The 27,949-nt window shown below is 40.9% G+C and overlaps 1 protein-coding gene across 6 annotated transcripts in view; it reads left to right on the forward strand.

The window, feature by feature from the left end:
• Positions 1–27,949, forward strand: part of LOC140467146 (neuron navigator 1-like) — a 641,282-nt gene that overhangs the window by 183,099 nt on the left and 430,234 nt on the right. For 4 of the 6 annotated variants that reach the window (XM_072563228.1, XM_072563227.1, XM_072563230.1 and 1 more), the window contains one exon: positions 25,745–26,717. The exons of 1 other annotated variant lie outside the window; for it this stretch is intronic. In XM_072563228.1, coding sequence (XP_072419329.1) covers positions 25,745–26,717 — 973 coding nt within the window. Of the gene's footprint in view, positions 1–25,338; positions 25,433–25,744; positions 26,718–27,949 lie in introns of all 6 variants that reach the window. One more of the 6 variants, XM_072563231.1, reaches the window with a different exon arrangement.

A 27,949-nucleotide genomic window follows, 5' to 3' on the forward strand; every position in this document is an offset into this window, starting at 1 on the left:
CCTTTACCTGCGAACATCTGCCTCCAATCAGCTTTCGAAAGTTCTTGCCTAATACCATCAAAATTGGCCTTTCTCCAATTTAGAACTGGTCTATCCTTTTCCATCACGATTTTAAAACGAATAGAATTATAGTCGCTGGCCCCAAAGTGCTCCCCCACTGACACCTCAGTCATCTGCCCTGCCCTATTTCCCAAGAGCAGATCAAGTTTTGCACCTTCTCTAGCAGGTACATCCACACACTGAATCAGAAAATTGTCTTGTACACACTTAACAAATTCCTTTAACACTATGGCAGTCCCAGTCGATGTTTGGAAAGTTAACATCCCCTACCATAACTACCCTATTATTCTTACAGATAGCTGAGATCTCCTTACAAGTTTGTTTCTCAATTTCCCTCTGACTATTGGGAGGTCAATAATACAATCCCAATAATGTGATCATTCTCATTTCTCAGTTCCACCCAAATAACTTCCCTGGATGTATTTCTGGGAATATCCTCCCTTAGCACAGCTGTAATGCTATCCCTTATCAAAAATGCCACTCCCCCTCCTCTCTTGCCTCCCTTTTTTACCTTCCTGTAGCATTTGTATCCTGGAACATTAAGCTGCCAGTCCTGCCCATTCCTGAGCCATCTTTCTGTATCTTCTATAACACGATGGTTGTGTTCTTGTGCAACCCTGCATTATAGAAAAATTACACTTTAGAAACAACGCTTAAAGTGTTGACAATGTAATCGTGTTACAGACAACACACATTTAAAAATTTCACATTTTATAAAATGTCCCCCAGTTCGTCAAATGCATTACAGCAAATTCTCGGTAACGAAACACACATTATAGCAGAACAACCTGTAACAGGCAGTTTCGAACTGAACAGGTAAACTGGCAATATGAGAGAGTTTCTACCCATCAAGATATCAAGGACTGACCCTGGGAGACGCTAGCCAGACTTTCTCGTGAGTTGTTAGAGTTCAGTATTTGTTCATGAGAATGTTCATCGAGATTAAGCCTATGTTCTGGCCAAGATGTTACGTTGATATCCTTTCCCACACGATATCAGTAACCTAGACCAGTGCCAACAAGAAGGATTGCATTTATGCTGTTGCTTTGCAAGCGGTGCAGGAGGAGAGATAATAAAACATGGCAGTGGGGGTGTGCAGAGTGAGATTCCTTCTGCAACAGATTGCTGATTAGTTTGTGCAAAGGTGACCAATTGTGGATGCTGGAAATCAGCATCTCTAATTGGCTCCTGGGCAGGTGAACAGCTTTGTTTCAGCAGACTTTGTCTTTCTCTCGCTATTACTCTGCAGTAAAAGTAAATATTATTTTCTCACTCTCCCCCTTTCTTTTCCACTCTCACTCTCTGTCTCACACACACACACACACACACACACACTCTCTCTCTCTCTCTCTCTCTCTTTCTCTCTCCTGTGCACTGCACTATCAACCTATGTGTGCCCAGTGGTCTGCATCCGTCCATTATAACAACAGATGTTACTAATAGAGTTATATGTTGATAGTTTAGACTTCTTTTTACCTGTGGCTATGAATTATTTGTTTGTAATAAATAGTTATTGTGAAGTAAAGTGACATGATCAGTGATTTCGGAGATTTCATTTGTAATTTTGTGTTTTCATTGTGTTTTTGAAGGGAGATTATTTTTCGGGAATTGGAAGAATAAGTTTATCCCTCCTAAACTCAATTCAAAATTTACAAATTCATACATGCTTCAGGGGCATCATCAGTTGGTGGTTGTCATGAGTGCAATATCAATTTGTATGAGTAAACCTATGAGAGGGAAAATTCAAGGCCCATCATAATCAACTGGTCTGTACTTTATGCAGTTTAATTAGTTCTTAATTGTGACATCTGGTCTTGAGGTATGCATAAAGAGCATTCATGAAACTAGGGCACATTATTTGGGATATAAACATTTGAGACTGCATATAGAACAGTTAAGCAACGCAAAACTGACTTCAACTTCAACCGACTGTTCCCTGACTTTCCAGTTTAGGCAACTTATTTTTCAAAATCAAATTGAAGAAAATATGTAATTTGAAGAAAACAATCTGGAAAGACCAGATGGTAAAAGCCGAAAAGCATTGGTTAAATATAGAAATGTCTCATAATCAAGAAGGATTTGGAGCTGTTGTAGGTTTTGAAAATCGTATAAACCAGTGGTTTGATTTAGCTGCTGGATTACTAATGTTACTTTTCGCTGCTATCTGAGGACTACAGATGCTCTGCAAGAGATGACCTATATTTTTCCACAGCCATCAGCAAATGAGAATGCACTTATTTTATTGTAATGCAGTCTATTCCCAGACTTGGCAATTTAACAGAACCAGAATCCTTTTCAGGATTATTACTACTTTCTTAGAAGTATGAAGGATATTTCTGGTTAATACATACAAATAATGCATATTACAGTTAAACAGTTTTTGTTGATTTGCAATGGAACATATAGAACAAGTGCTACCTCATCATTTCCCCATGTGGAATACACAGTAATTGCCTATATTGTGTGTTTTTTTTCCCTGGAATTTTGAATGTTATTATAATATTGTTAGTCTTCAGCAGATTCAAAGAAACTGCTGTTTCTCTTGGTTACTGAGGCTCTTGCCATCCAAACGTGTAAATTACAGTAATAATGCTCCTCAAACATCAGAAGGAGCTTTATGAGGGATATTGCACATGAGCAACAAAATTAAGACTGTTAATTGTAATATGTAGTGAAGTCATAAATAAATTGAATTGTAAGGGATCAGCCCACACAATCTTGTCAGGCAGAGAATCAAGAGCTGAGGAGGCTCCTCTGTATCTGGATTTGCAGATGACAGTGCTCTGTGAAAAATTTGTAATTCAGTAACATCGAAAATAAATATTTTTTTTCTCATATTTACTGTTTGTTCACACGTGTAAAAATGACTTGGGAAATACCCGTTCAAGATCATGTGAGACCATTTTGCAGCTAATCATTACTGCTGCAATCGTCACATCCTCAAAACAAAGATTACCCCACTGCAGACCACACCACACCTTGTCTAAAAGCCAGTCCCGCCATCCATCACTGCAGGACAACTTCTTGTGGCCTGTTTCTTTGTCAAGGTGATTTACCCTTTCAGAATTCCATGGGAGATGAGAATTTTCTCAGTTTCAGCTGCTGTGAACGACATGGGCAGGGCTTTTTTCGATATTAGCTTAGGCTGCCCTTCGTCCTTGCCAGAAAGAACACCAGCTTGTCAAACTGCTCTGAGCTGTTTGCTTTGTCCTTTAGAGTGGTTAACAAACTCAATGAGGAATCTCCCAATCCTTAGAAATGTCCACTTTTCACCCTGTACCACAGGTTTACACTCACTGCACCGACTTAACTTCGTCTAATTGACAACGCTGTTACCTTCCAGCAGGTTTAGCCAGAGTTGCAGGTTTGAACTTCCTTCCACAGGGGGATCTTGATGTCAAATGGTGGATGATCAAAGCCTATGGTTTCGTGTATTGGCCAAAGTGTGTTTTGCCTCCAGTAGAGTACCTTTACCTGATGCGGTAATTAGATTCCCTACAACGTGGAAACAGGCCCATTGGCCCAACACTTCCACATCAATCCTCCGAAGAGTAACCCACCCAGACCCATTTCCCTCTGATTAATGCAGCTAACACTATGGACAATTTAGCATGGTGGGAGGAAACTGGAGCACCCGGAGGAAACCCACACAGACACTGGGAGAATGTGCAAACTCCACACAAACAGTCACCTGAGGCTGGATTCAAGCCTGGGACCCTGGTGCTGTGAGGCAGCAGTGCTAACCACTGGGCCACCGTGCCTCCCTATGTTATGCTTCATAACACGAGAAATTAGGGCATGGGTATTGAAAGATCTAACAGATGCTTAGTACAGCTTACTAATTAATAAGAAAACCTTGCGTTAAGAGACACATGTGTGTCTGGGCTAATAAGCTATTTTGATACAAAAAGTAGCATGCTGCCATCAGGATATCGTGCTTTAAGTGGTCCAATTTAAGATGGAGTCTGATACTTTCATACCCTTGAACCACATGCTATGATACAGTGATGATATCATGATCATGTCTCTTAAAGGTACACTGACATATTAACTGTGAGACATGATGCAACACTGATGGAGCCTAACGGCGCTCTGGTTAACATGGTTCAGCTAGTTCAGACTTGCCAGTCTGGAATTTTAGTTTATTATGAGCATCTTTCCATTGGATTTGCCATTCAGCAAGAATGCTGACAAATTCGGCACAACCAGAATTTTGGGTTATCCAAATTTGACTTCTGATGATTTCACTGTATTATATTGTATTTCACTGTATTCAGTTGTTAATTAAATACAGAGGAACCTCGTTTATCTGAAGGACACAGGCAGGAAGTATTTTATTCGATTAATCGAATGCCGGATAACATAGTTTAGCCGAGCATTGGCACCTTGCGATCTTGGATACTTGGATAATCGAATGCCGGATAATCGAGGTTCCTCTGTACCGTGATACTTAAAGCAACTTAAAACAAAATTAAAACATTGTTAGTTGGCTGCACTATTTTGTTTTATTTCTCCAAATCTCTCTCCCCAAATCTTCTGTCTAATATTTTCAAATAAATTGAACATATTATAAAATGTGACCTATTCTCGTGTTTGAAGTTCACAAGCTGCTGTTGTTTCCCTACTCCCACTGATCACTTTGTAATTAGAAACAAATCAACCCTGATTGACTCTATCGTGCAGATCTAAGAAACAGAATTCCGATTATGTGCATTACTGTAAATAGAATGACGGGCCAATACCATACTCATAATATTACAGGACGAGTAATTCAGAGATGTGGACCCATGCTGAACAATCATATGTTCAAAATCTATTCACAGTTGCAGGAATGAAATTAATTAAATCCTGAATGAAATGTTAGTGCCATCAATAATGATAATTAAAATACAACATTGTCATAAAACCCAATTTGTTTCATTTAATGAAATTTGGGGGAGGAAATATTCCATCATTGCCTGCTTTGGCAAAATCCAGAGGTGAAGTGAGAGTGACTGCCTTTGATATCAAGGCTGCATTTGACTAAGAGTAGTATCATGGAATCCTAATAAACCAAGAGTCAGTGGGAATCAGTGTGAAATCTCTTGCTAGTTAAAATCATACAAAGTACAAAGTAAACTGGCTGTTGGAGGTTCATGATCTCAGTCCAAGACATCACTGTAGGAGTAACTCAGGATAGTTTTTTCAACTCAGCCTGTTCAGAGATGCTCTTACATACCTCTGGAGCAGATGAGATTTGAACCTGCAGAAGGCCATTCAAGAAGGTGGAACAAATGGTATGTTGCCTGTCCGGTGCCAGAGTGCAGGACATCTCCGACCAGTTTGAAAGGATATTGGAGGGGGAGGAAAAAGATCCAGTTGTTATGGTCCACGTTGGCACAAACAATATCAGCAAGGCTAGGAATGAGGACCTGTTTGGGGATTATCGAGCACTAGGAAGGAAATTGAAGAACAGGTCCTCAAGGGTCATAATATCTGGATCACTGCCCAAGCCATGTGCTGATTAGCATAAGGATAAGAAACCTAGGGAAGTAAATGCGTGGCTAAGGGATTGGTGTGGGAGGGAGGGATTCCACTTCATGGGACATTGGCATCAGTTTTAGAACAGGAGGGATCTGTACCAATGGGACGGTCTCCACCTGAACCCATCTGAAACCAGTGTTTTGGTGAAAAGGGTAAATAGGGTGGTCAGTAGGACTTTAAACTTCAGAGTCGGGGGAAGGGAAAGCGAAAGTGACAGGGAGTATGGAGTTAAGTAGAAAGATAAACAACAGGTTCGCAGGGTTTAAGTTCAAGGCAGACTAGGAATGAAGCAAAAAAGGAATGATAACTTAGGATATATTGCTAGAGATGTCGGAAATCATGAGGATAAGAAAATTAGCATTGAGGCGCTTTATCTAAATGCTCGTAGTTTTCGTAACAAAGTAGATGAATTAATGGCACAAATCATCGTGAATGATTATGAAGTAGCAGGTATCACAGAGACTTGGTTGCAGGGGGTTCAGGACTGGCGGGTAAACATTCAAGGATTTACAACTTATCAAAAGACAGGGAGATGGGCAGAGATTAAATCTACGGCTTTGAATGACATAGGGTCAGATGATGTGGAGTCTCTGTGGGTGGAGTGGAGGAACCAGTGGTCAGGACCAGCGGCGGAAGATGTACCAGGAAATAGCTAGGGCATGTTAGAAAGGCAAGGTCACGTTGATCATGCAGGACTTCAATATACAGGTGGACTAGGTGTATAATGTTGCCGGTGGATCCAAAGAAAGGGAATTCATGGAATGTTTACAGGATGGCATTTTGGAACGGCTTGTGATGGAGCCCACAAGGGAGCAGGCTATTCTGGGCTTAGTTCTATGTAATGAGCCAGACTTTATAAAACATCTTAAGGTAAGGGATCACTTAGGAGGCAGCGATCATAATATGGTAGAGTTCAGTCTGCAGTTTGAAAGAGAGAAGGCAAAATCGGATATAATGGTGTTACAGTTGAATAAAGGTAATTATAGGGGCATGAGAGAGGAACTGATGAAAATCAACTGGAATCAGAGCCTAGCAGGGAGGACAGTAGAACAACAATGGCAGGAGTTTCTGAGTGTAATTGAGGACACAATACAGACGTTCATCCCAAAGAAAAGAAAGATTATCTGGCGAGGGGTTAGACAACCATGGCTGACAAAGGAAGTCAGGAAATGTATCAAAGACAAAGAGAGAGCCTATAAAGTGGCCAAGAGCACTGGGAAATCAGAAGATTGGAAAGACTACAAAAACAAACAAGAGAGAAATAAGGAAGGAGAGGATCAAATATGGAGGTAAGCTAGCCATTAATATTAGAAATGATAGTAAACATTTCTTTCAATACAGAAGAAACAAATGAAAGGCAAACATAGAAATTAGGCCACTCCAAATTGATGCTGGAAGGCTAGTGCTGGGAGATAAGGAAATAGCTGAAGAGCTTAATAATACTTTATATCAGTCTTCACAGTGGAAGACAAGAGTAATATCCTAACAATTGAAGAGAGTTTGTGGGCAGAGATGGGTATGCTAGCCATTACAAAGGAGAAAGTGCTAGAAAAGTTAAAAGGTCTAAAAATTGATAAAGCTCCTGGTCTCGATGGGTTACATCTGAGAGTCCTGAGGGAGGTGGCTGAGGAAATAGTGGAGGCATTGCTTGTGATCTTTCTAAAATTACTGGAGTCAGGGAAAGTCCCAAATGCTTGGAAAATTGCTGTTGTAACCCCCTGGTTCAAGAAAGGATCAAGACAAAAGGTGGAAAATTATTGGCCAATTACCCTAACCTCGGTTTTAGGTAAAATTCTAGAATCCATCATTAAGAATGAGATTTCTAAATTCTTGGAAGTGCAGAGTCGGATTAGAACAAGGCAACAGGGATTTAGTAAAGGGAGGTTGTGCCTGACAAACCTGTTAGAATTCTTTGAAGAGGTGGTAACAAGTAGGTTAGACCGGGGAAACCCAGTGGATGTTTTCTATCTAAACTCATAAAAGGTCTTTGATAAGGTGCTATACGGGTGACTGCTGAGTAAGGTGAGGGCCCATGGTGTTCGAGGTGAACTACTGGCGTGGATTGGAGATTGGCTGTCTGACAGAAGGCAGAGAGTTTCGGAATTGCAACTGGTGACAGTGGGGTCCCTCAGGGTTCAGTGTTGGGGCTGCAGCTGTTCACTTTATATATTAATGATCAGAATGAAGGGATTGGGGGCAACCTGAGGAAGTTCGCTGATGATGCAAAGTTAGGTGGACAGGTAGGTAGTTCTGAGGAGGCATGGACTTTTTTTTTAAAACAGTGAGCAAATTCATAAACCCAAAGTACAAAGGGATCTGGGAGTGCTAGTCAATAATTCTTGAAAAGTTGATTTGGAAGTTGAGTCCGTGATTAAGAAAGCAAATATAATGTTGTCATTTATCTCAAGAGGGTTGGAATATAAAAGCAGCGACATGCTTCTGAGACTTTATAAAGCTCTAGTTAGGCCTCATTTAGAAACTGTGTCCAATTTTGGTTCCCACACTTCAGGAAGGACATACTGGCACTGGAGTGTGTCCAGCGGAGATTCACATAGATGGTTCCTGGAATGGTGGACCTAATATATGATGAACGTCTGAGGATCCAGGGATTGTATGCATTAGAAGGTTGAGGTGAGATCTAATAGAAACCAGATAATGCATGGCTTAGAAAGAGTGGATACTGGGAATTTGTTTCCCATTGGTGGGGAGACTAGGACCCGTGTGCGCAGCCTTAAAATTAGAGGGGGTCAATTTAGAACAGAAATGAGGAGACATTTCTTTAGCCAGAGAGTGGTGGGCCTATGGAATTCATTGCCACGGAGCGCAGTGGAGGATGGGACATTGAGTGTCTTTAAGGCAAAGATTGATAAATTCTTGATCTCACAAGGAATTAAGGACTATGAGGAGAGTGCGGGTAAGTGGAATTGAAACGCAGATCAGCCATGATTAAATGACAGAGTGGACTCAATAGGCCAAATGGCCTTGCTTTCACTCCTATGTCTATGGTCTTATGAACCTAGGCCTCCTGGCCCAGAGGTACAAACACTATCACTGCACCACATGGTAAGTGCACCCATCATCAGCTGCTTCATCAATGATCTTCCATCCATCATAAAGTCAGAGGAGGGGCTATTTGCTGATGGTTACACAGTGTTTAGCACCATTCATGATCCCTTAAACCTTGAAGCAGTCCATATCCAAATGCAGCAAGACCTGGTCAATTTTAATGGTTGGGGTTACTAGTGGACACTAACATTCATGTCACGCAAGTGCCAAGATTGGTATCACATTCTTAAAAATTCACATCCTCCACCTCTGAAGCATCATAGCAGCAGTAAGCATCAATTGCAAGATTGAATTCATGAAGACTGATTAGAGAACACCTTTTAAGTCACAACCATTACCACCCAGACGGACCAAGGCAGCAGATACATCTGAACATCATCAGCTGTGAGTTCCCCTGCAAGCCACTCTCCATTTGACATGGAAATATAATGTCAACCCTCCACTGTCACTGGATCAAAATCCTAGAATTGTCTCCATACCACTACTGTGGGTGTACCTACACTAAATGGTTTGCAGTGGTTCAAGAAGGCACCTCCTCGTCATGGCAATATTGGACAGGGCAATAAATGCTGACTCATCTGGTTCTCCTAACTAAATTTTAATTTAAATATTACAGCAATGTAGCTGATTCTTAAATACCCTATGGAATGGCATAGCAAACTACTCAGCTGGATCAAAACACAATGGAAAAATGAACTCTGCACTACATGGTGCAGGCACACATGTGCACACAGGATGCATTGCTGGTGATGTATCTTAGAAGGTTTATGGAATGACTTTCAGACAATAATTTAATGAAACTAGGCTCTAATAGCATTTCATCTCGGTGCTCTATAATTATCTCTGTATAAGTCTTAGAATAAAACACAGTACATAATCCATTACCTAAATAGTTTACTACCACAACATATTTAGATATACAAATAGTTTGAATGGTGAAACTGTATACAGATTTTATTTGGTATGAGGCTCTATCAAATGTTTATTGTGTGAAGTAATTTGACTGCAATATATTTCAATCTTTTAGCTTGTTCCATGTGATCTATTATTGCGTGGTTCCTTTACTGTTGGAATTAGACAATAAGTTTGGGAATGTTGAGGTACGTTTTTCTCTATTTATGATGTTTAATTTGCCCAGTTAGTGAAAAACCAATTGCAGAAAATACTGGAAAGGGGGTATAATGGAGAATGGAAAAGAAAGGATTTAACATTTTTGGTAGATGACCTTAATCAAACAAGACATTGATAGTTGGAGTTTCAGCAATTGTAATGCCATTGATTGTCATGGAGAGATGGTTAGATTTATTGGAGATTTACATTGCCTGACACTTGCATGGTGCGAATGTTACTTGTTACCCACGAACTTAGAATATTGTCTAGGTTTTGTTATGTCGTGATGGAAGCTCCTTCAGATCCTGGTGGCACAGTGGGTCAGTGATTAATGCTGCTGCCTCTAAGTGTCAGGGTCCCGGGTTTGATTCCAGCCTTTGGCAACTGTCTGTGTCGGGTTTGCACATTTCCCCTTGTCTCTGTGGGCTTCCTCAGGGTGCTCCGGTTTCATCCCGCAGTCGAAAGACATGCAGGTTAAGTGAATTGGCCATGCTAAATTGCCCATAGTATTCAGGGATGTGCAGGTTAGGTGCATTAGTCGGGTTAAATGTAGGGTAGGAGAATGGGTCTGGGTGGGTTACTCTTTGGAGGGTCGGTGTGGACCTGTTGGGCCAAATGGCCTATTTCCACACTGTAGGGATTCTATGATCCTGACATGTTGCATATAATACTGAAGATCTATGCAATCATCAACAAACATCCCTTCAAAGCTTATCGTAGAAGGAAGGTCATTTTTGTCTATTTGTGAAATAGTGAAAAACAGATTGGAGAAAACGAAGCAGCTGAAAATCACTTGGCCCAGGAAGTAGCCTGAGGAAACTATGCAATGATGACCTGGGACTGAGATGATTAACATTCAGCAATTAGAACCATTTTCCTTTGTGCTAAGTATGACTCCAGTGGATAATTCCTACCCAATTCCTTTCTGACACTGGGACTTCTTGGTGTCATACTTGGTCAAATGCTGCCTTGATGTCAGGGTAGATAGTTCCATCTCATTTCACCTTGGGTTCAACTGTAACCCAGAGACATGAGCTCAGTGTAGACCAGATCGCTTTTGCCCAGCAGCCATCCTCTGCTGTTGCTCAAATACCAAGGAACAAATGAATTAGTGCAGAATAAAGACACGTCATTCTCTGAGCTTTCACCAGCATGACGTGACGAGTATGATTACCCTCTAACTGGACATTCAGCAAAGGGTAAAAGCCACGTGCACAATTGATGACAGCCTGAATGTCATAAAGCTAGTCCCTTTTTTCCCTAAAAGCAGTTCCTTGGTTCAAGGATGCTCCGAACTTGATTTTTTTGTAGAGGGGTAATAAACCAGGTCGGGCTCTGATCAGTCTAGTTTGGTACAGAGATGAAAAAGATTTTGAGAGGTCACTTGTTGATATATAAACAGATGAGACTTTGGGCCAAAGTGGTCATGTTTTATAAGTGACCTGTATAATGAAAGGGGAGTGGTCAGCTCTCTAGCTGAGCAGTTTATTTCAGTTCTGAACTGGTTGGGAGTTCAACAGTAAGCTGTGTGGAAACTCTCACTCTTTGTTTCTGCCCTTCAACTTCAACCTTAAGCATGTATTCCAATGATACTGGTTTTTAAAGGCAATTTGCTTATTGGGACTGTTGTGTATATTCTGAACAGCATACTTAAGTCTAGTTTGGATAGACCAAGTTCTGTAGGCATTCTTTATTCTGTTCTTTGTGTTGCATTGTGTAAATTTGTGAATAAAGTTTTGATTGTTTTAAACCTTGTAGTCAACCTCGCTAACTTAATCCATGTAATTTTCACTGTATACTTACTGAAGCAAATTGTAAAGTTACGGTCTGGGCTACCTGCTTAAGAATATTTTGAGTGGTCTGGCCTAGTGCATAACACTGAACTATAGAGAATATCACTGTTTGGGGAAACGTACTCCTGTGTTTCCTTCTGGTTAGCAAGAACACAATATACTCCTAGCATATAGAGCACCAATTGCCTCTAATATGTAGCATTGACTGACAAAACGGCAGATGGTAACTATGTTTCTTGTTCCAACCTGGAAGAATGTCAACACACATGAATTTATAGCCACAATTGGCTTCACAACCACTGCAAGTTTGATCCACACCTTGCTCTGTGGTTGCAGTGTTCCTGCATGTGCAATAGGAATCTGATTTCAATGACTACCTCTTGTATTAAATACTGCATACTCTTGCCCAGGTTGAAGTCAGTGTAATGAGCCATGGAAACCCTTAGTGGTTTATATTGCCAACTGAAAGCCTTTCTCCCACTCCTCCTCCTCTTCCTGTGAGTAATGTGCCCACATCTGTGCCATTTCTACTCCTCCTCCAGCCATAATGCAGGCCACATAGGCTAATAACAGTACACTGGTCTATGAACAAGTGGTCTGATTCAAACATTGAAATCAGAACCAATGTTTCACCACTTGTAGCACCAGTCCTGGTCAATTTCCATTCATGTGTAACAAGACCACAATCCCAAACCCATGAAATAGCACTGCTGGTCAATTTCCTACTTCCAGATACACTGGAACCTGTGCTCCAGCAGTGGGATTGAAAATAGCACTTCTGGTGTCATAACAGTATTACATGATACAGAGTCATAGAATCCCTACAACATAGAAGTAGGCCATTTGGCCCATTAAGAAGAAAACAGAGGGTGGTGGTGGAGGGTTGTTTTTCAGACTGGAGGCCTGTGACCAGTGGAGTGCCACAAGGATCGATGCTGGGTCCCCTGCTTTTCATCATTTATATAAATGATTTGGATGTGAACATAGGAGGTATAGTTATTATGTTTGCAGATGACACCAAAATTGGAGATGTAGTGGACAGCAAGGAAAGCTGCCTCACAGTTCAATGGGATCTTGATCAGGTGGGGCAATGGGCCAAGGAGTGGCAGATGGAGTTTAATTTAGATAAATGTGAGGTGCTGCATTTTGGAAAGGCAAATTAGAGCAGGACTTATCCACTTAATGGTCAGGTCCTGGGGAGTGTTGCTGAACAAAGAGACCTTGAAGTGCAAGTTCATAGTTTCTTGCAAGTGGAGTTACAGGTAGATGGGAAAGTGAAGGCGGTATGCTTTCCTTTCTTGGCCAGAACATGGAGTATAGGAGTTGGGAGGTCATGTTGTGGCTGCACAGGACATTGGTTAGGCCACTTTTGGAATACTGTGTGCAATTCTGGTCTCCCTCTTATCGTAACAATATTGCGAAACTTCAAAGTGTTCAGAAGAGATTGTCAAAGATTTTGCCAGGATTGGAGGGATTTCACTATAGGGAGAGGCTGAATAGGCTGGGACTGTTTTCCCTGGAGTGTTGGAGGCTGAGGGGTGACCTTGTAGAGGTATATAAAATCATGAGGGGCATGGATAGGATAAATAGACAAAGTCTTTTCCCTGGGTTGGTGGAGTTCAGAACGAGAGGGCATAGGTTTCGGGTGAGAGCAGAATAATTTAAAAGGGATCTAAGGGGCAACATTATCATGAAAGGGGTGGTGCGTGTATGAAATGGCTGCCACAAGAAGTGGTGGAGGTTTGTACAATTACAACATTTAAACGGCATCTGAATGGGTAAATGAATAGGAAGGGTTTGGAGGGATATGGACTAAGTGCTGGCAAATGGGACTAGATAAGTTTAGGATATCTGGTTGGCACGGACGACTTGGACTGAAGAGTCTATTTCTCTAATTCTCTTAAAAATCTCTGATTTTTAAGTTCACATCACCTCTACGAAGAGCTTCCAATCCAAACCCACCCCTTACCCAATCTAGGTAACTCAAGATCATAGAATCCTTATAATATGGAAACAGGATCCATCGAATCCACACTGACCCTCCGAACAGCACCCCAACTAGACCCGACCGTCTACCCTATCCCAGTATCCCCACATTTCCCATGGCTAATCGACCTAACCTACACATCGCTGGATACAATGGCATTTAGCATGGCCAATCCACCTAAACTGCACATCTTTGGATTTTCAGAGGAAACTGGAGCACCCGGAGAAAACCCACACAGACACAGAGAATGTGCAAAACCCAAACAATCGATAGAATTGAATCTGGGTCCCTGGCACGGTGAGGCAGCAATGTTAACGACTGAGCCACCATGCTGCCCTAATCTGCAAGTTTCTCATAAATGCTGTTTTGAACTCGTTCAATCTGAACTTTCAGACACTTACAGAACTGGAAACTAAAATCTATTTTTTCTTCACTTTAGAACCTGATATCCCCCCAAAATTGTGAACTTTCATTGCAAAACTCCAAATGAGGAAAAGAGCTTTCACAATGACACCATACAAGTTATTATCTGAGGTGGAACATGCTGTGGAAAAGTGGAGAAAGCTTTATTCTACATCTTGGCTATGCTGCAAGCAGTCTAACCTGGGAATGTTTGATGCTAATAATGGAACCCTGAAATTCTTCTGTGTTTACAATTCAGACAGGAGGAATTCAGGGTTGGACATGAGTCTTTACATATTTTCCTGCATGGTGACTTCTTTTTCTTGGCTGGACCATCAAGGGAAGCAGCCAAAGTAATTTTCATAATGAGGGAAAACTGGAGAATGAGACCAACAGGGTCACACTTGTTTAACAAGTGATAGCTGACCTTAAATGAAGTTACTTGCCCATACTGTGTGCCTGGGGAATGGAGTATAGCGTGCAGGAACAAGGGCAAAACCTTATTATATGAAGCATTAGACATTTTAGGTAATCCTTCCAAAAATAATCTTTAATGTTATTTTCTGATAGTTCAGAACAGTTACTTCATTATTCCATTGCTTACCTCTTTTGTAAAGTTTCCGTAAAATAAATTACATTTTCTGGGCCAAATTTTTTGCAAAGTCGTTCACATATGTGTCATGAGTAAACTGTGTTACTACATAATGGGAAGAGTTATAGTGTCAATGTTCATTGAAGACTTTGGGGAGATGGGGGTGTAGTGGTCATGTCACTGGAGTAGTAATCCAAATGCACAGACTAATGGCCTGGGGATCCAAGTTCAAATCCCACCATGGCAGTTGACAGAACTCAATAGCGAAACTTGGAAAATAAAACTGGTTTCAGTAATGGTGCCATGAGCTAGCTATGGATTTTTGTAAAAATGTGTTTGATTTATCAATGCTCTTTAGGGAAATAATTCTTCCATTCTTACACTGTATGTCACTCCAGACACCATAGCAATGAGTTCACTCTTATCTGCTGTAAATAAAACCACCGTAATCAGGGATGTGCAAAAAGAAAACGTGCTGGGCTTGCTGCAACACCCATATTCCATGAAAAAATAAAGGAAATACTGCATCTTATTGTTCATTAAGGTTTTTTTTATTCATTCGTGGGTCAATGGCATTACTGCCTAGACCACCATTTATTGCCCGTTCGTAATTACCCCGAGGGCAGTTAAGGGCCAATCACATTGCTGTGGGTCTGGAATCACATGTAGGTTAGACCAGGTAAGGATGGCAGTTTCCTTCCTTAAAGGACATTAGTGAACTAGGTGGGTTTTTTTCCCAGCAGTTGATAATGGATTCATGGTCATCATTAGACTCTTATTTCCAGATTCTTTATTGAATTCAAATTCAAGTATGTTGTGGCAGGATTTGAACCCAGGTCCTGAGAACATTACTTGGGCTATTATTTATTGGTCAGCAGAGAGGCATAAGTGGTTAGGCCACATATGAGACCATTTTGCTTATCAAGTTCATGCCAACTCTTAATGCAGCAACTCAGTCAGTCCCATTTTCCTTCTCAATCCCCATCTGTCTCCAAGTTTATTTTTCTCAAATGCTCAACCAATTTCCTTTTGAAATCTTTCATCATCTCTGTTTCCTCCTCTGTTGAAGACAGTTTGTTCCAGATCATTACCACTTATTCACTACATTTTCAAACATTCCCATCCCACTTCCTTCGTAAATGCAGGCTTGAGGACTTAATAGGAGAAAGCGAGGACTGCAGGTGCTGGAGATCAGTGTCAAAAAGTGTGGTGCTGGAAAAGCACAGCACATCAGGCAGCATCCGAGGAGCAGGGGAATCGACGTTTCGGGCACAAGTCCTTCATCAGGAATGTGGGGTGGGGTGGTGGAGGGGTGGTGGTAGCGGTGGTGGTGGGGAGGGAGGGGGGAAGACAATAGTTCAGATGGGGGTGTGGGTTGATGGTAATAACCTGGAGTGGATGGTGGAGTGGATAGGTGGGAAGAAAGATGGACAGGTAGAACAGTTCAGAAAGGTGGTGTTGAGTTGGAGGGTTGGATCTGAGATGAGGAAACTGGTGAAATTAACTTCGATGTCTTGTGGTTGGAGGGTCCCAAGGCGGACGATGAGGCATTCTTCCTCCAGGCATCAGGTAGCTAGGATTTAACAGTGGAGGAGGCCCAGGATTTGCATTGGTGGGTGGGAGGTGGAGTTAAAGTGATTGGCCACAGGGCAATGGGGTTATTTGGTGCCTGTGTCAGAGATGTTCCCAGAAATGTTGCACGAGTTGGTCTCCTGTCTCCCCAATATAGAGGAGACAACATTGAGAGCAGTGGACACAGTAGATGAGGTGTGTGGATATGCGGGAAAAACTATGCCAGATGTGGAAAAGGATCCTTTGGGGCCTTGGATGGAGATGAGGAGGGAGGTGTGGGCATAGTTTTTATACCTTTTGCAGTAGCAAGGGAAGGTGCTAGGAGTGGAGGGTGGGTTGCCAGGGGGGTCTACCTGTCCACCTTCCTTCCCACCTATCCCCTCCACCCTCTGCCTGTCCAATCACAATCACCCCCCCCACGTGCACCTACCTATTGCCTTCCCAGCTACCTTCAGTCCCAGCCCCAAACTACCCCCCCCCCTCTCCTATTTATCTCTCACTCCCACCCCCATATTCCTGATGAAGGGCTTATGCCTGAAATGTCAATTCTCCTGCTCCTCGGATGATGCCTGGCTTGCTGTGCTTATCTAGCACCACACTTGAGAACTGAATAGCATACTCCAGTCCAAGCTCCTACCTTAGTACAAACACTATGATCAGTTTGGTTCATGTTGAAACAGAATTACTTGGATATGATCTGTATAAGTGCATATAATATTGTTAAATTAAGTTTCATACAGGCAAATGCAAAATATTGCACGTGGAAAGATGATAATGAGCTTCATATGTATTCCCAAGAGTGAAGCAGAAATTAATAAGATGAAGTTGTAAGAAATCTTGGGTTATTAGTTTAATCAGGTTTTAATGCGACTAATCACTGTCAAGCTGCAATCAGCCAGGCTGACCCATTTAACAGAAACTGCAAAGTAGATGTTGAATGAAATCATGCTTAAGCTGTTACAACCCTCTGCTCAGATCAAACCCTGAAGACAATGTATTGTTCTGGTCACTGAGACACAGGAGAAATATTCAAATCTTGGAAGCAGCACAGAGATGAACCACAAAACTAATCCCAGACGTCAGAGCTATGGATTATAATAAAAGACAGAAGAACTTGTATCTTTCACCTTTAAAACAAAACCATAGCAAGAGGATTACAGGGTACTAAGTTAGAATAAACAAAAGGCAAAACTGAGGCTGTCCGAGGAATAGGAGTCATGTCTCAACAAACATATGATCCATACAAGGAATATATTTAATAAATAATAATTATCCTGGAATCATTTGTCTGCCTTTTCAAAAGACTTCAACTTCATGGTAGAAGCCTGGCCTCTGAATTAAGGCTGAGGGATCAATTCTCACCTCATAGATTTGAACACAATGTAGTGTAATACATCCATGTAGTATTGAAAGGAGTATTGTCTTGTTGAAGGTGGTGCTATTCAGACAGCATGTTTAGCCAAGGTCACTTCAGTGAATGCGAAGGCTGGCATGGTACTATTTGGAAAAGAGAGATATTAATGTCTCCAGCAACATCAGTAAAAATATAAATAGAAGCAGCTGGAAATGCTCAGCAGGTGAGGCAGCTTTTGTGAAGAGAGAAACAGTTAACATTTCAGGTCTTTCTTCAAATGACTTGAGGTGTGCCAATGAGGATGCCCCTATTTAGGGCTGGTAAGTGTTGCAAGTGGATACTACTTCTGTCTATTTTTAAATGTTTCATTCAGTTTGTCAGATCAGCACAAAATGACTGAAAGTCAGCTTTCTGCAGAACATAAGGTACTTCTGTAATGGACCTCAGGTAAGGATGAGGAGCTGATGGAAGCCACTCATTGAATGAGTGGGAATGTTGGCTTGTTTATTGGTGTTTTTAATAATCAAATGAAATTATCCAAATAACCATGATAACAGAATAATTAGGAAATGAGCTAAGTGCACCTTGCTTTCTTGCTAGTGAGACTTATATGTATTTTTCTACGGTAATATAATGGTAACATGGAACAAACAAATTAAAGATAGAAATAATAATATAGTTGTGAGTGAAGCATTATACTTGGGTAGTAGCCTAGAATATAGAGTACTTAACTTCTCATATTGAGCATAAGCTCATTATGGTCCCCTGCACATTCACAGAAATGATGTACCTGAGAGCTCATAATAGATTGGATTGAATGATATCCTATTGAAACCTGATTCCACACTTGTTACAGCTGGCATCTATGTATTCCAGTGTTTAAAACAAAAAAAAAGAATCTGAGAGATATCCATGTCAGAAACTTGCAAGTAGGATGATAGGAGTCAGTGAGCTAGAGAGCATTAAAGTGAACATAGCTACAGAGTCATTGTTAAAAGCAGTGATGGAGTATCAATGGGAAATATTGTGAAAGACAGTTAGGACCTGAAAGGGTAAAATGACCATGAGCAAGGTCTGCCTACTAGGATATAAAGGACTGCTCCTAGGAAGAGTGAACCCAGAGTTTCTAAGGGTCTTCAGTGCTGTGCTTATTACTGAAGCTGTATAAGAATGTTTCAGTAGTAAAAATATGAACTTAGTCTTACACCTACATTGAGCCTGGTGTCTCATGGCAGACTAACGAGTATCTCAGATAAAATATCACTAAAAATAATATATAATAGCATATCCATTGGGGCAGAGTTGGGTGAGAAATGTGGCAATGCCCATCTCAACATTGGGAGCAGGTCGCATCACCGTTTATGTTTTGCATGAGTGGAAAGATCCTCATTCGGCAGCAGTGAGTTGCCAGTTGACAATGATTATAACTTATTAGGTGCCTTGCTGTTGGATAACTCACCTTATTGATATTCAGGCACCAATCTTACGAAACATTTCAAACAAGCCCCACGTCAGGAAAACTCATCATGGAAACCATTAACTTGGAGCCTTCAGATGACCACTTATTCTTAACAACCTCCATGTCATGTACAACTGAACTGTGGCTCAGGGCACCATCCATGGACAGCAGTCACATGCACCCCTTGGCCATTGATGTTGGCATCTGCCATCCATCAGGACCATGATAGTAACTCTCTGCAGCACTGGCAGGCAACTGTGTAATCACAAACCTACATTGTGTACCAGCAATTAGCATTGAAAGGCTATTGCAGGGATTCCATGCAAAGGCTTATGTACCCAGTATACAGATTTGACCAGGCTGTATCTCAAGGCTACTCATTTGAGCTCTTAGCACTCACTCATTTAGCACCTATATGTATGCTTGCATAATGGACTTGAAACATTAACTCGGCTTTTCTCTGATTAGGTGGGTAGTTGGGTAACCAGAGCTCCACTGCCAGTATCTACCTGAATTGAGTTCTGGGCAGAAAGGCGCAAGATCTACATTTCCAGCCACTATCAGTTGAGACTCTTAAATGATTAATTAATGATTAATGAAGGGCCTATTCCTACCTTGGCTGCAGATATCTCAGTTTCAATAAGACAATAAAAGTCAGCCTACCTGCTGGCAAATTGGTGCAATCGGTTTTGGAAAGGTGGTCCCTTGATGAGCACTAATTTGTGCACAATTGAGGGATTGGATCTTTCGACCAAGAGTGGGTGAGGTTTGACTACTAATAGCCAAACTCCTGCTCTTGTTTCCAATGTCTGTACCCCACTTGCTCCATAAACCTGAACCCTGGAACTTTCAAACTGAACAGAAAACACTTAGCTGACATGTGGTGTTGGTCATCCTCTTGTTAGCAGCAATGGTCTCTCAGTGGCACTGCCAAGTGTGAGAGCTGCAGGCCTCTGATTAGCTAGTAGCTCTCATTGGTTGCAACTTCCTGCCCATGAAATTGAATGCAGAGAACTGGCTGCCATTACCCTCTACGATGCCTTATAGGTGGTAGAAATGGCAGGCCTTGTTCTGATGAGCCAGCTTGGGTGTCTTGCCAGCTTTCCATCAAGCAAGTGAGATAATGTATGAAAACGAAACAGTCCACCCACCAAGTGGAAACTTCAAGGCTCCTTGTGTCTTGGGAATTAGATGTGTCTCAAAGTACTTGAATTCAGGATTTCCAAACTGGAGGGGGAACTGGAGACTTTGTGGAGCTTCAGTGAGGATGAGAACTTCCTGCATCCTATGTTCCAGAAGGGTCAGCCCAGGGGCAGTGCAAGTTCAGGTTAACAGATGGGTGTCCACTTGAAAGGGAAGGGAAAGGCAGGAATTATTAGTTCTTTCAGGTACCATTCTACTCTCAAATCCTTACTCAGCATGGGAGATTGCTGGACCTCACAACTCCTTGAGGATAGCAGTCCAAACCATGACTCTTCTTTGCATAACAATGCACAGGAGGGAGCAACAACATTTAGAAATCCAATACGAGATTATTTGGAAGCAGATGGACATTTCTGTTTCCATCATTGTGAATCCCTCGTAGCCTTTGCCTCCCTGCTACCAAACTAAAGAACTTAACAGAGAAGTTGCAGAATGTTCTTCAGGAGGGAATGAGCCAGATGTTGTAGAATGCTTCAATACCAATATGACAGAGAGGGCTGATATTGAGGTTCTGTGGTTAGAGTTTCCTCTTTTGGCAACTGTGCCAAAGCTGGGAAGCACAGTTTTCTTGCCAATGGAAAGGAAGACATGGAAGACCAAAGAAATGTTCAGGCTTTCAGCCTAAAACCCTTCTCTACTGTTCATATGATAGAGGAGCAGAATTTGGCCCATCAAGTCTGCTCCGCCATTCGATCATGGCTGATATGCTCCTCCCCCCCCCCATTTTCCTGCCTTCTTTCCATATCCCATCAACCCATTACCAATTAAAAATCTGTCTAATTCCTCCTTAAATATACTCACTGTCCCAACATTCACTGCATTTAGGGTAGCGAATTCACAACACTTTGGGAGAAGTAGTTTCTCCTCAACTCTGTTTTAAACTTACTACATGTTATCCTAAGACTATGTCTTCATCCTAGAATGCCCTACATGAGGGAGCATCCATTCCATGTCTATTTTATCCACACCTTTAATCATCTTGAATACCTCAATTGGACCTCCCCTCATTCTTCTTAATTCCAGAGAGTACAGGCCTAAACTGTTCAATCTCTCTTCATATGACAAACCCCTCATCTCTGGGCTCAATCCAGTGAACCTCCTCTGAACTTCCTCCAATGCCACAAAATCTTTCTTCAAATAATGGGACCAAAACTGTGCACAATACTCCACGCGGAGTCTCACCAATACCTTGTATAGTTGCAACAATAGTTCCTCCCGTTATATTCTATTCCTTTAGCTGTAAAAGCCAATATTCCATTTGGTTTCTTTATTAGCTGCAGTCCCTGGATACTAGCTTTCTGTGACTCATGAACGAGTACTCCTACATACCTCTGCATGGGAGCACCCTGAAGTCTCTCCCCATTAAGATAAGATGGTCACTGTTCCATTTTTTTTACTCAAATGCATGATCTTGCCCTTATCTACATTAAACTCCATCTGCCACATTTTGGCCCACTATCCTGACCGATCTATATTCATTTGTAAGGTTCTTATTTGTTTGTTGCAATTTACTGTCCTGCTTATTTTTGTGTTGTCTGCAAATTTGGCTATAGAGCCTTCTATCCCTGTGTTCAAGTTGTTAATGTTTATTATTTTAAATAGCTGGGGTCCAAGGACCGAACCCTGTGGCACCCCATTAGTTAGGTCATGCCATCCAGAAAAATAAAACATTTATCTCGTCTCTCTGTCTTCTGTCATCAGCCAGCCATCTATCCAGTATAACAAATTACCCGTAATCCCATATGATCCAAGCTGTTGTGTGGCATCTTATCAAACGCCTTCCCGAGGTGCAGAAATATTACATCTACAGGATCGCATTATCCACTTTGCTTGTTACAGCTTCGAAGAACTCTAGCAAATCAGTCACATGCGATTTGCCCTTTATAAAATCATTCCTGATGAAAGGCTTATGCCTGAAATGTCATCTCTCCTGTTCCCTGGATGCTGCCTGACCTGTGTGCTTTTCTAGCGCCACATGTTTTGACTCTGACTCTCCATCTGCAGTCCTCACTTTGTCCTCCTACATAAAACAATGCTGACTCTGATGGATAGTGTTTTGACTTTCCAAATGTCCTGATATTGCTTCCTTCATAATTGATTCTAACACTTTTCCAACAACAAACAATAAACTAACTGGTCTGTAATTTCCCATCTTTTGTCTCCCTCCCTTTTTTTTAATAAGGACGTTACATTAGTCATTTTCCTATTCACTGGAACCATCCCCGTATCCAAGGAATTTTGGAATATTGTAACCAATGGATCCAATATCTCCATCGTCACTTCTTTTAATACCCTAGGATGTAGGCCATCAGGCCTGGTGGACCCATCTGTCATCAATCCTAATAGTTTGCTGAGTACCTTTTCCTTATTGATGTTAATTGTTCTATGTTCTACAAAATTCTGTTAAGACATTTCTGAGTGAGGTGAACAATGTGCATACAAAGGTAACTTGGCCTTAAAAGAGTCTTGCTCCATTGTTTCTTCACTTCCCCAAAATGCAAGTAACATATACTGCCGTATACTGATTGCATCAAAGTGCCTTCGAGGATTAGGACCTTAGGCATGTCTAATAATAAAGTGGCTCATTGAAAAAAAACGGAGGATGATGTTTTGACTATTTAGTTATTCATGAAGCTTCAATGAGGAGCCTTACTGGCCCATGGATGTCATGTGTGATTCTTTATATTTGGAAACTCATCCCAAGGTAAATCTCCTGCATCACATCCAGTTATCCTTTTTTCTCGTTAGCGAAAGTGCTGAATTTTAAAAAAAGTAATTGCTGTGCTCCTGGCAAAGAATGTTATACTCTTGGTTAATTTTGGATTATCATTTTTAATTTGCTCTGCATGATTTACCAGTGCAATTTGAAATATTTAAATTCTGAGCAAGTATGTAACTTCCCAGGTAAAACAATCTTTATTTTATTTTTAAAGTCTGTTAAACATATTTTTATAAAGTCTGTTCCCAGCTCTAAAATGAACAGTGCAAACAGAAGAAGAGTAAATTAAATTGATACAAAAGGATCGGATTTGAAAATATTGAAATCTAAGATAATAGTTAAATTGCAGACTGATTTTGAGAAAGAATAGAAAACGAAAGTGGAAAGCCCTGGTAACCATAGGGAAAAAAATGGCCGTGTGTTTCAATGTGAAATGATGGACAAGTATCTGTTATTTTGAGACTGTAAAACATTGCATCTATATTACTGTCATACTAATGATTGCAGAAAGGGTAGCAAATGAGCTATAAACAAATGAAGCCGGTCAATCAAGAGAGACAAGGATTTCACTGAGCCTCACAGCAAGCTGATCATTAACTTTAAACAAAAAGCTGCCTTGACACTTTTCTCATTGGAAATGGCAGTAAGGATGTTAGGGGAAATATGCCTTAGAGCTGATGAGTAATGTGTGGGACATGATGTTTTTTTGAATTACTTGATTGTAGTCTGGATATAGGTTTGCTCGCTGAGCAGGAAGGTTCATTTCCAGACGTTTCATCACCCTACTAGTCAACATCTTCAGTGGGCTTCTGGGCAAAGCATTGCTGATAATTCCTGCTTTCTATTTATATGTTTGGGTTTCTTTGGGTGGGTGATGTCATTTCCTGAGGTGACATCATTTCTGGTGGTGATGTCATTTTCTGTTCTTTTTCTCAGGGAGTGGTAGATGGGGTCGAACTCGATGTGTTTTTGATAGAGTTCTGGTTGGACTGTCATGCTTCTAGGAGTTCTGGTGTGTGTCGCTGTCTGGCTTGTCCTAGGATGCATGTGTCATCCCAGTCAAAGTCTATAAGGATACTAGTGCGAGAGGGTCATGTTGTTTTGTGGCTAGGTGATGTTCATGTATCCTGGTGGCTAGTTTTCTGTCTGTTTGTCCAATGTAGTGTTTGCTGCAGTCCTTGCATGGTATTTTGTAAATGACATTAGTTTTGCTTGTTGTCTGTATAGGGTCTATCAAGTTCATTCACTGCTGTTTTAGTGTGTTGATGGATTTATTGGCTACCATGATGCCAAGGGGTCTGAGTAGTACTCAGCTAATGATGAGGAAGGACACCACCTCGACTGGGACAACACATCCATCCAGGACAAGCCAAACAGAGTTATGTACGAGAATTCCAAGAAGCACGGCATTCCAACCGGAACTATCAACAAAAACACATTGAGTTAGACCCCATCTACCACCCCTGAAAAAAAGAACAGGAAATGATGTCACCACAGGAAATGAACCTTCCAGCTCAGCGAGCAAACCTACATCTAGAACCTCAACCTGAGCTACAAATCTTCTCAAAACCTGCTACTTGATTGTATAGCTGTCATACCAAGAAAAGCAGTGAATCAAGAGTGACTACAGTAAAACATAAGATTGAATAGTTGTTATGGCTTTGTTTGTTCTAGCTTCAGAAGGTAGAATTTATCCACTGTCCCATACATTTAAATGTTGTTGTGGTTCTGTTCGCCGAGCTGGGAATTTGTGTTGCAGACATTTCGTCCCCTGTCTAGGTGACATCCTCAGTGCTTGGGAGCCTCCTGTGAAGCGCTTCTGTGATCTTTCCTCCTGCATTTGTAGTGGTTTGAATCTGCCGCTTCTGGTTGTCAGTTCCAGCTGTCCGTTGCAGTGGCCGGTATATTGGGTCCAGGTCGATGTGCTTATTGATTGAATCTGTGGATGAGTGCCATGCCTCTAGGAATTCCCTGGCTGTTCTCTGTTTGGCTTGTCCTATAATAGTAGTGTTGTCCCTAGTAGGAAGCGGCAGATTCATACCACTACAAATGCAGGAGGAAAGATCACAGAAGCGCTTCACAGGAGGCTCCCAAGCACTGAGGATGTCACCTAGACAGGGGATGAAATGTCTGCAACACAAATTCCCAGCTCGGCGAACTGAACCACAACAACAAGCACCCGAGCTACAAGTCTTCTCACAAACTTTGAACATTTAAATGTATTAGGGTAATTCCATGACCAAACTTATCAATATACATTTAACTTGGCAATGGGCTGAATTAAGTTGTGATAATAAACATTGGCATCTTGTGATATGGTAACTATATTGCAATTAAAAGTGGAATTCCCTTCTTTCAATTTCTTACATTAATATATTTGTAATTTTCCAGGATGTAAGTTTAAAAGTTGCTGCCCATTTCAATTACTTGGTTTGCTACAGCTGCATAATTTGTGAGGTTTTTGCCTACAGATTAACTTGGAAATGTCACTTTTTCAGGCGGTTCCTATTTAATACAACCGTAGCAAAGTCTGCTTTGGCTTCCAGAAAAAACAACAGGAATGTGATGAAGCCAAATTTCTTTTAGGAAAAAGTAAGCCATGCATATAAGCACATTAATATAGACTTATAAAAGTTATGATATATCTCTGTTTTAACTTTGCTCATTCACCCAAACAGTTTTAAAAATATGTTCAAATGTGAATTCATTATTTTTCTCCCTGTAGTTATAAAAAAAAGTTGCATCATCAGCCTCCCCCAGCAATAAAACAGGAAAAATCTAGATGCGGAATATATTTAATAGTCCCAAGCAATGTGCTTTTTCAACTTTAGCTACTCATTTAAATTAGTAACACTCCCATAAGGCACGAATAATCCCTTAACTGAATTTTCAATTTTCTTTCAGATTTATCTGACCATCTATCTCAACTGCCAGTTATGAACGGGAACATACAATTAGGTTCAACCACAAGGCATCATCATGTTTCAACCACTTCTCAGGCCAAAAATCTACCACCTAATAGAAAACAAACCACCGAGGCATCCTCCAAACAGACTCTTAGGCAGCTTAATGCTTCAGTCTCTTCCTCAGTAAATGATTTACAGAAGGTACCTGCCTCAGGAAATGAAAAAAGCTTATCCAATGCAAATAGACCAGTGGAGGAAGTGAAGTATCACAGTAAGACTTCGAAAAATGCTACGCAGAATAGAACTGAGACTTTTTTGAACAACCAAGGGCAGGTTAGTTCATTAGAACTTGGCAACACTGAATTGTGCAATACTGAAATAGAGACTGCAGGAGCTGCATACAACAGTCCACGGATACCACAAAAGGGAGTTGTTCACTCTCTGAACAAGACTGCATCCATGCAGAAGTCAGCTTCAAAAATCCCAGACAGAGGTCAGAAAGAAGAGAGGAAAGATAGTAATGGAATCAATTCTCGAAGAAAGGTTGCACCTACAAAAGGCTCTCGAATTGCAGGCTTGACCCACACGAGGAACAAAGTTTTGGACGATGTACAAAAAGGCGTTGTAACTCTCCCTCCCAGAGGAAAGTGTAAATCCAGATTCAGTATTTCAAATGATAATCTGTTACATCTGTCAAACTGTGGAGGTACAGCAGATACAGAGAGACCGAAAAGCAGTTCAAGCCAAAGGCAATGGAAATCTGATGTTAGTTGGAAATCCTACAGTTTCTCCAATTTACTTTTAGATGAGAATGAAGATCTTTCAGAATTGTCTGTCTCCTCCGTTTCTTCTCCTAAACGCACATTTACTGGTGGAATAAAATCATCTGCCAACAGCAATGTTATTAAACTTCCTTCTCCAACACAAAATAGTCATCCTAACACAGCAACAGTGGCTCCATTCATGTACAAGTAAGTTTTCTTTCATAACTAACTGTGCTTATGAAAATGTGCAAAGTTGCAATTCAAAATATAAATACAGTTAGAGGAGTCATTTGACCCTTCATAGTTCATCCTTCTGCAGCTAGAAGGGTGATAGTACAGAGTCAACTTAACTTGTACTGTCTGCATACTGCCAAGTTTAAGCCATTATTAATCTAGCCTAATTGTACTCCGACATGACTTCATAGATTTGGTATGGCATCAGATTGGTGCAATGTTACATGATATATTTGAAATGTTGCAAGAACTGGGAAAAGAACTTTGTAGACATGATTATGACCTTTTTAGTAATTTATGTGTGTGTTCTTTTTCCTATTTTGGCCATTGTTTAAACTTCTAGACAACACAGCGTGTACTCAAACCTCTAACAGTATAGGGTGCCTACAATAAGATGCACAAGGATAGTTGGAAAGACTTTCCATCAGATTTTGTACCCTCTTCTGGTGGTGAGTTAATGCCCCTCTATAATCATGGGCGGCATTAAGAACCAATTGTTGGAAATTTTCCATTTTTCAGCACAGATTACTAACAAATAACATGCTACATGGGCAGATTACATCTTATTGTGTTTTTAACTTAGCATATAGTAATTTAAATGCAGTGTGGAAGAAATTTGTTAATATGGATATAATAGTCAAATTGCATTCGTGTTTTGAAAATAAGGAAAATGAGACTTAATATGGTTAATATGAACATTTTCCTTAAAACCATTACCTGTGCATCAGAAACATGTAAACGTGATAGGAGGATTTTGATTTTGATATTTATCTTTATCAATATGAAGATAAATATAAACTGGAATGTTTAGTGAAATACAAACCATTTCTCCATAAGGTTGACTCAAATATCATATCCAAGTGTTTTCTGTTGATTACTCATGAAAAATAAGACATGAGCAGATAGTTATAGAATCATAGAATGATGCAGTATAATGGGAAGCCATTTAGCCCCTTGTGTGTTTGCTGGCTGTTAAGTAGAACTATGCAATGAGTTCCACTCCTCTGCTCTTTCCCCACAGCCCATTAGATACTTGTCTAATTCTCTTCTAAAAGGTGCAATTTAATCACCATTCTTTTATACAGTGCATTCCAAATCACAGCGATATGTTATGTCAAGTAAAATATTCCCTCCTGTCCTACGTTGTGAATGTTGCTCAGGTCCCCTCTAGTTCATTTGCCAATTTCCTTAAATTTGTTCTGTAA

This window comes from Chiloscyllium punctatum, chromosome 45 (assembly GCF_047496795.1).
Source record: "Chiloscyllium punctatum isolate Juve2018m chromosome 45, sChiPun1.3, whole genome shotgun sequence".
Lineage (NCBI taxonomy): Eukaryota > Metazoa > Chordata > Chondrichthyes > Orectolobiformes > Hemiscylliidae > Chiloscyllium > Chiloscyllium punctatum.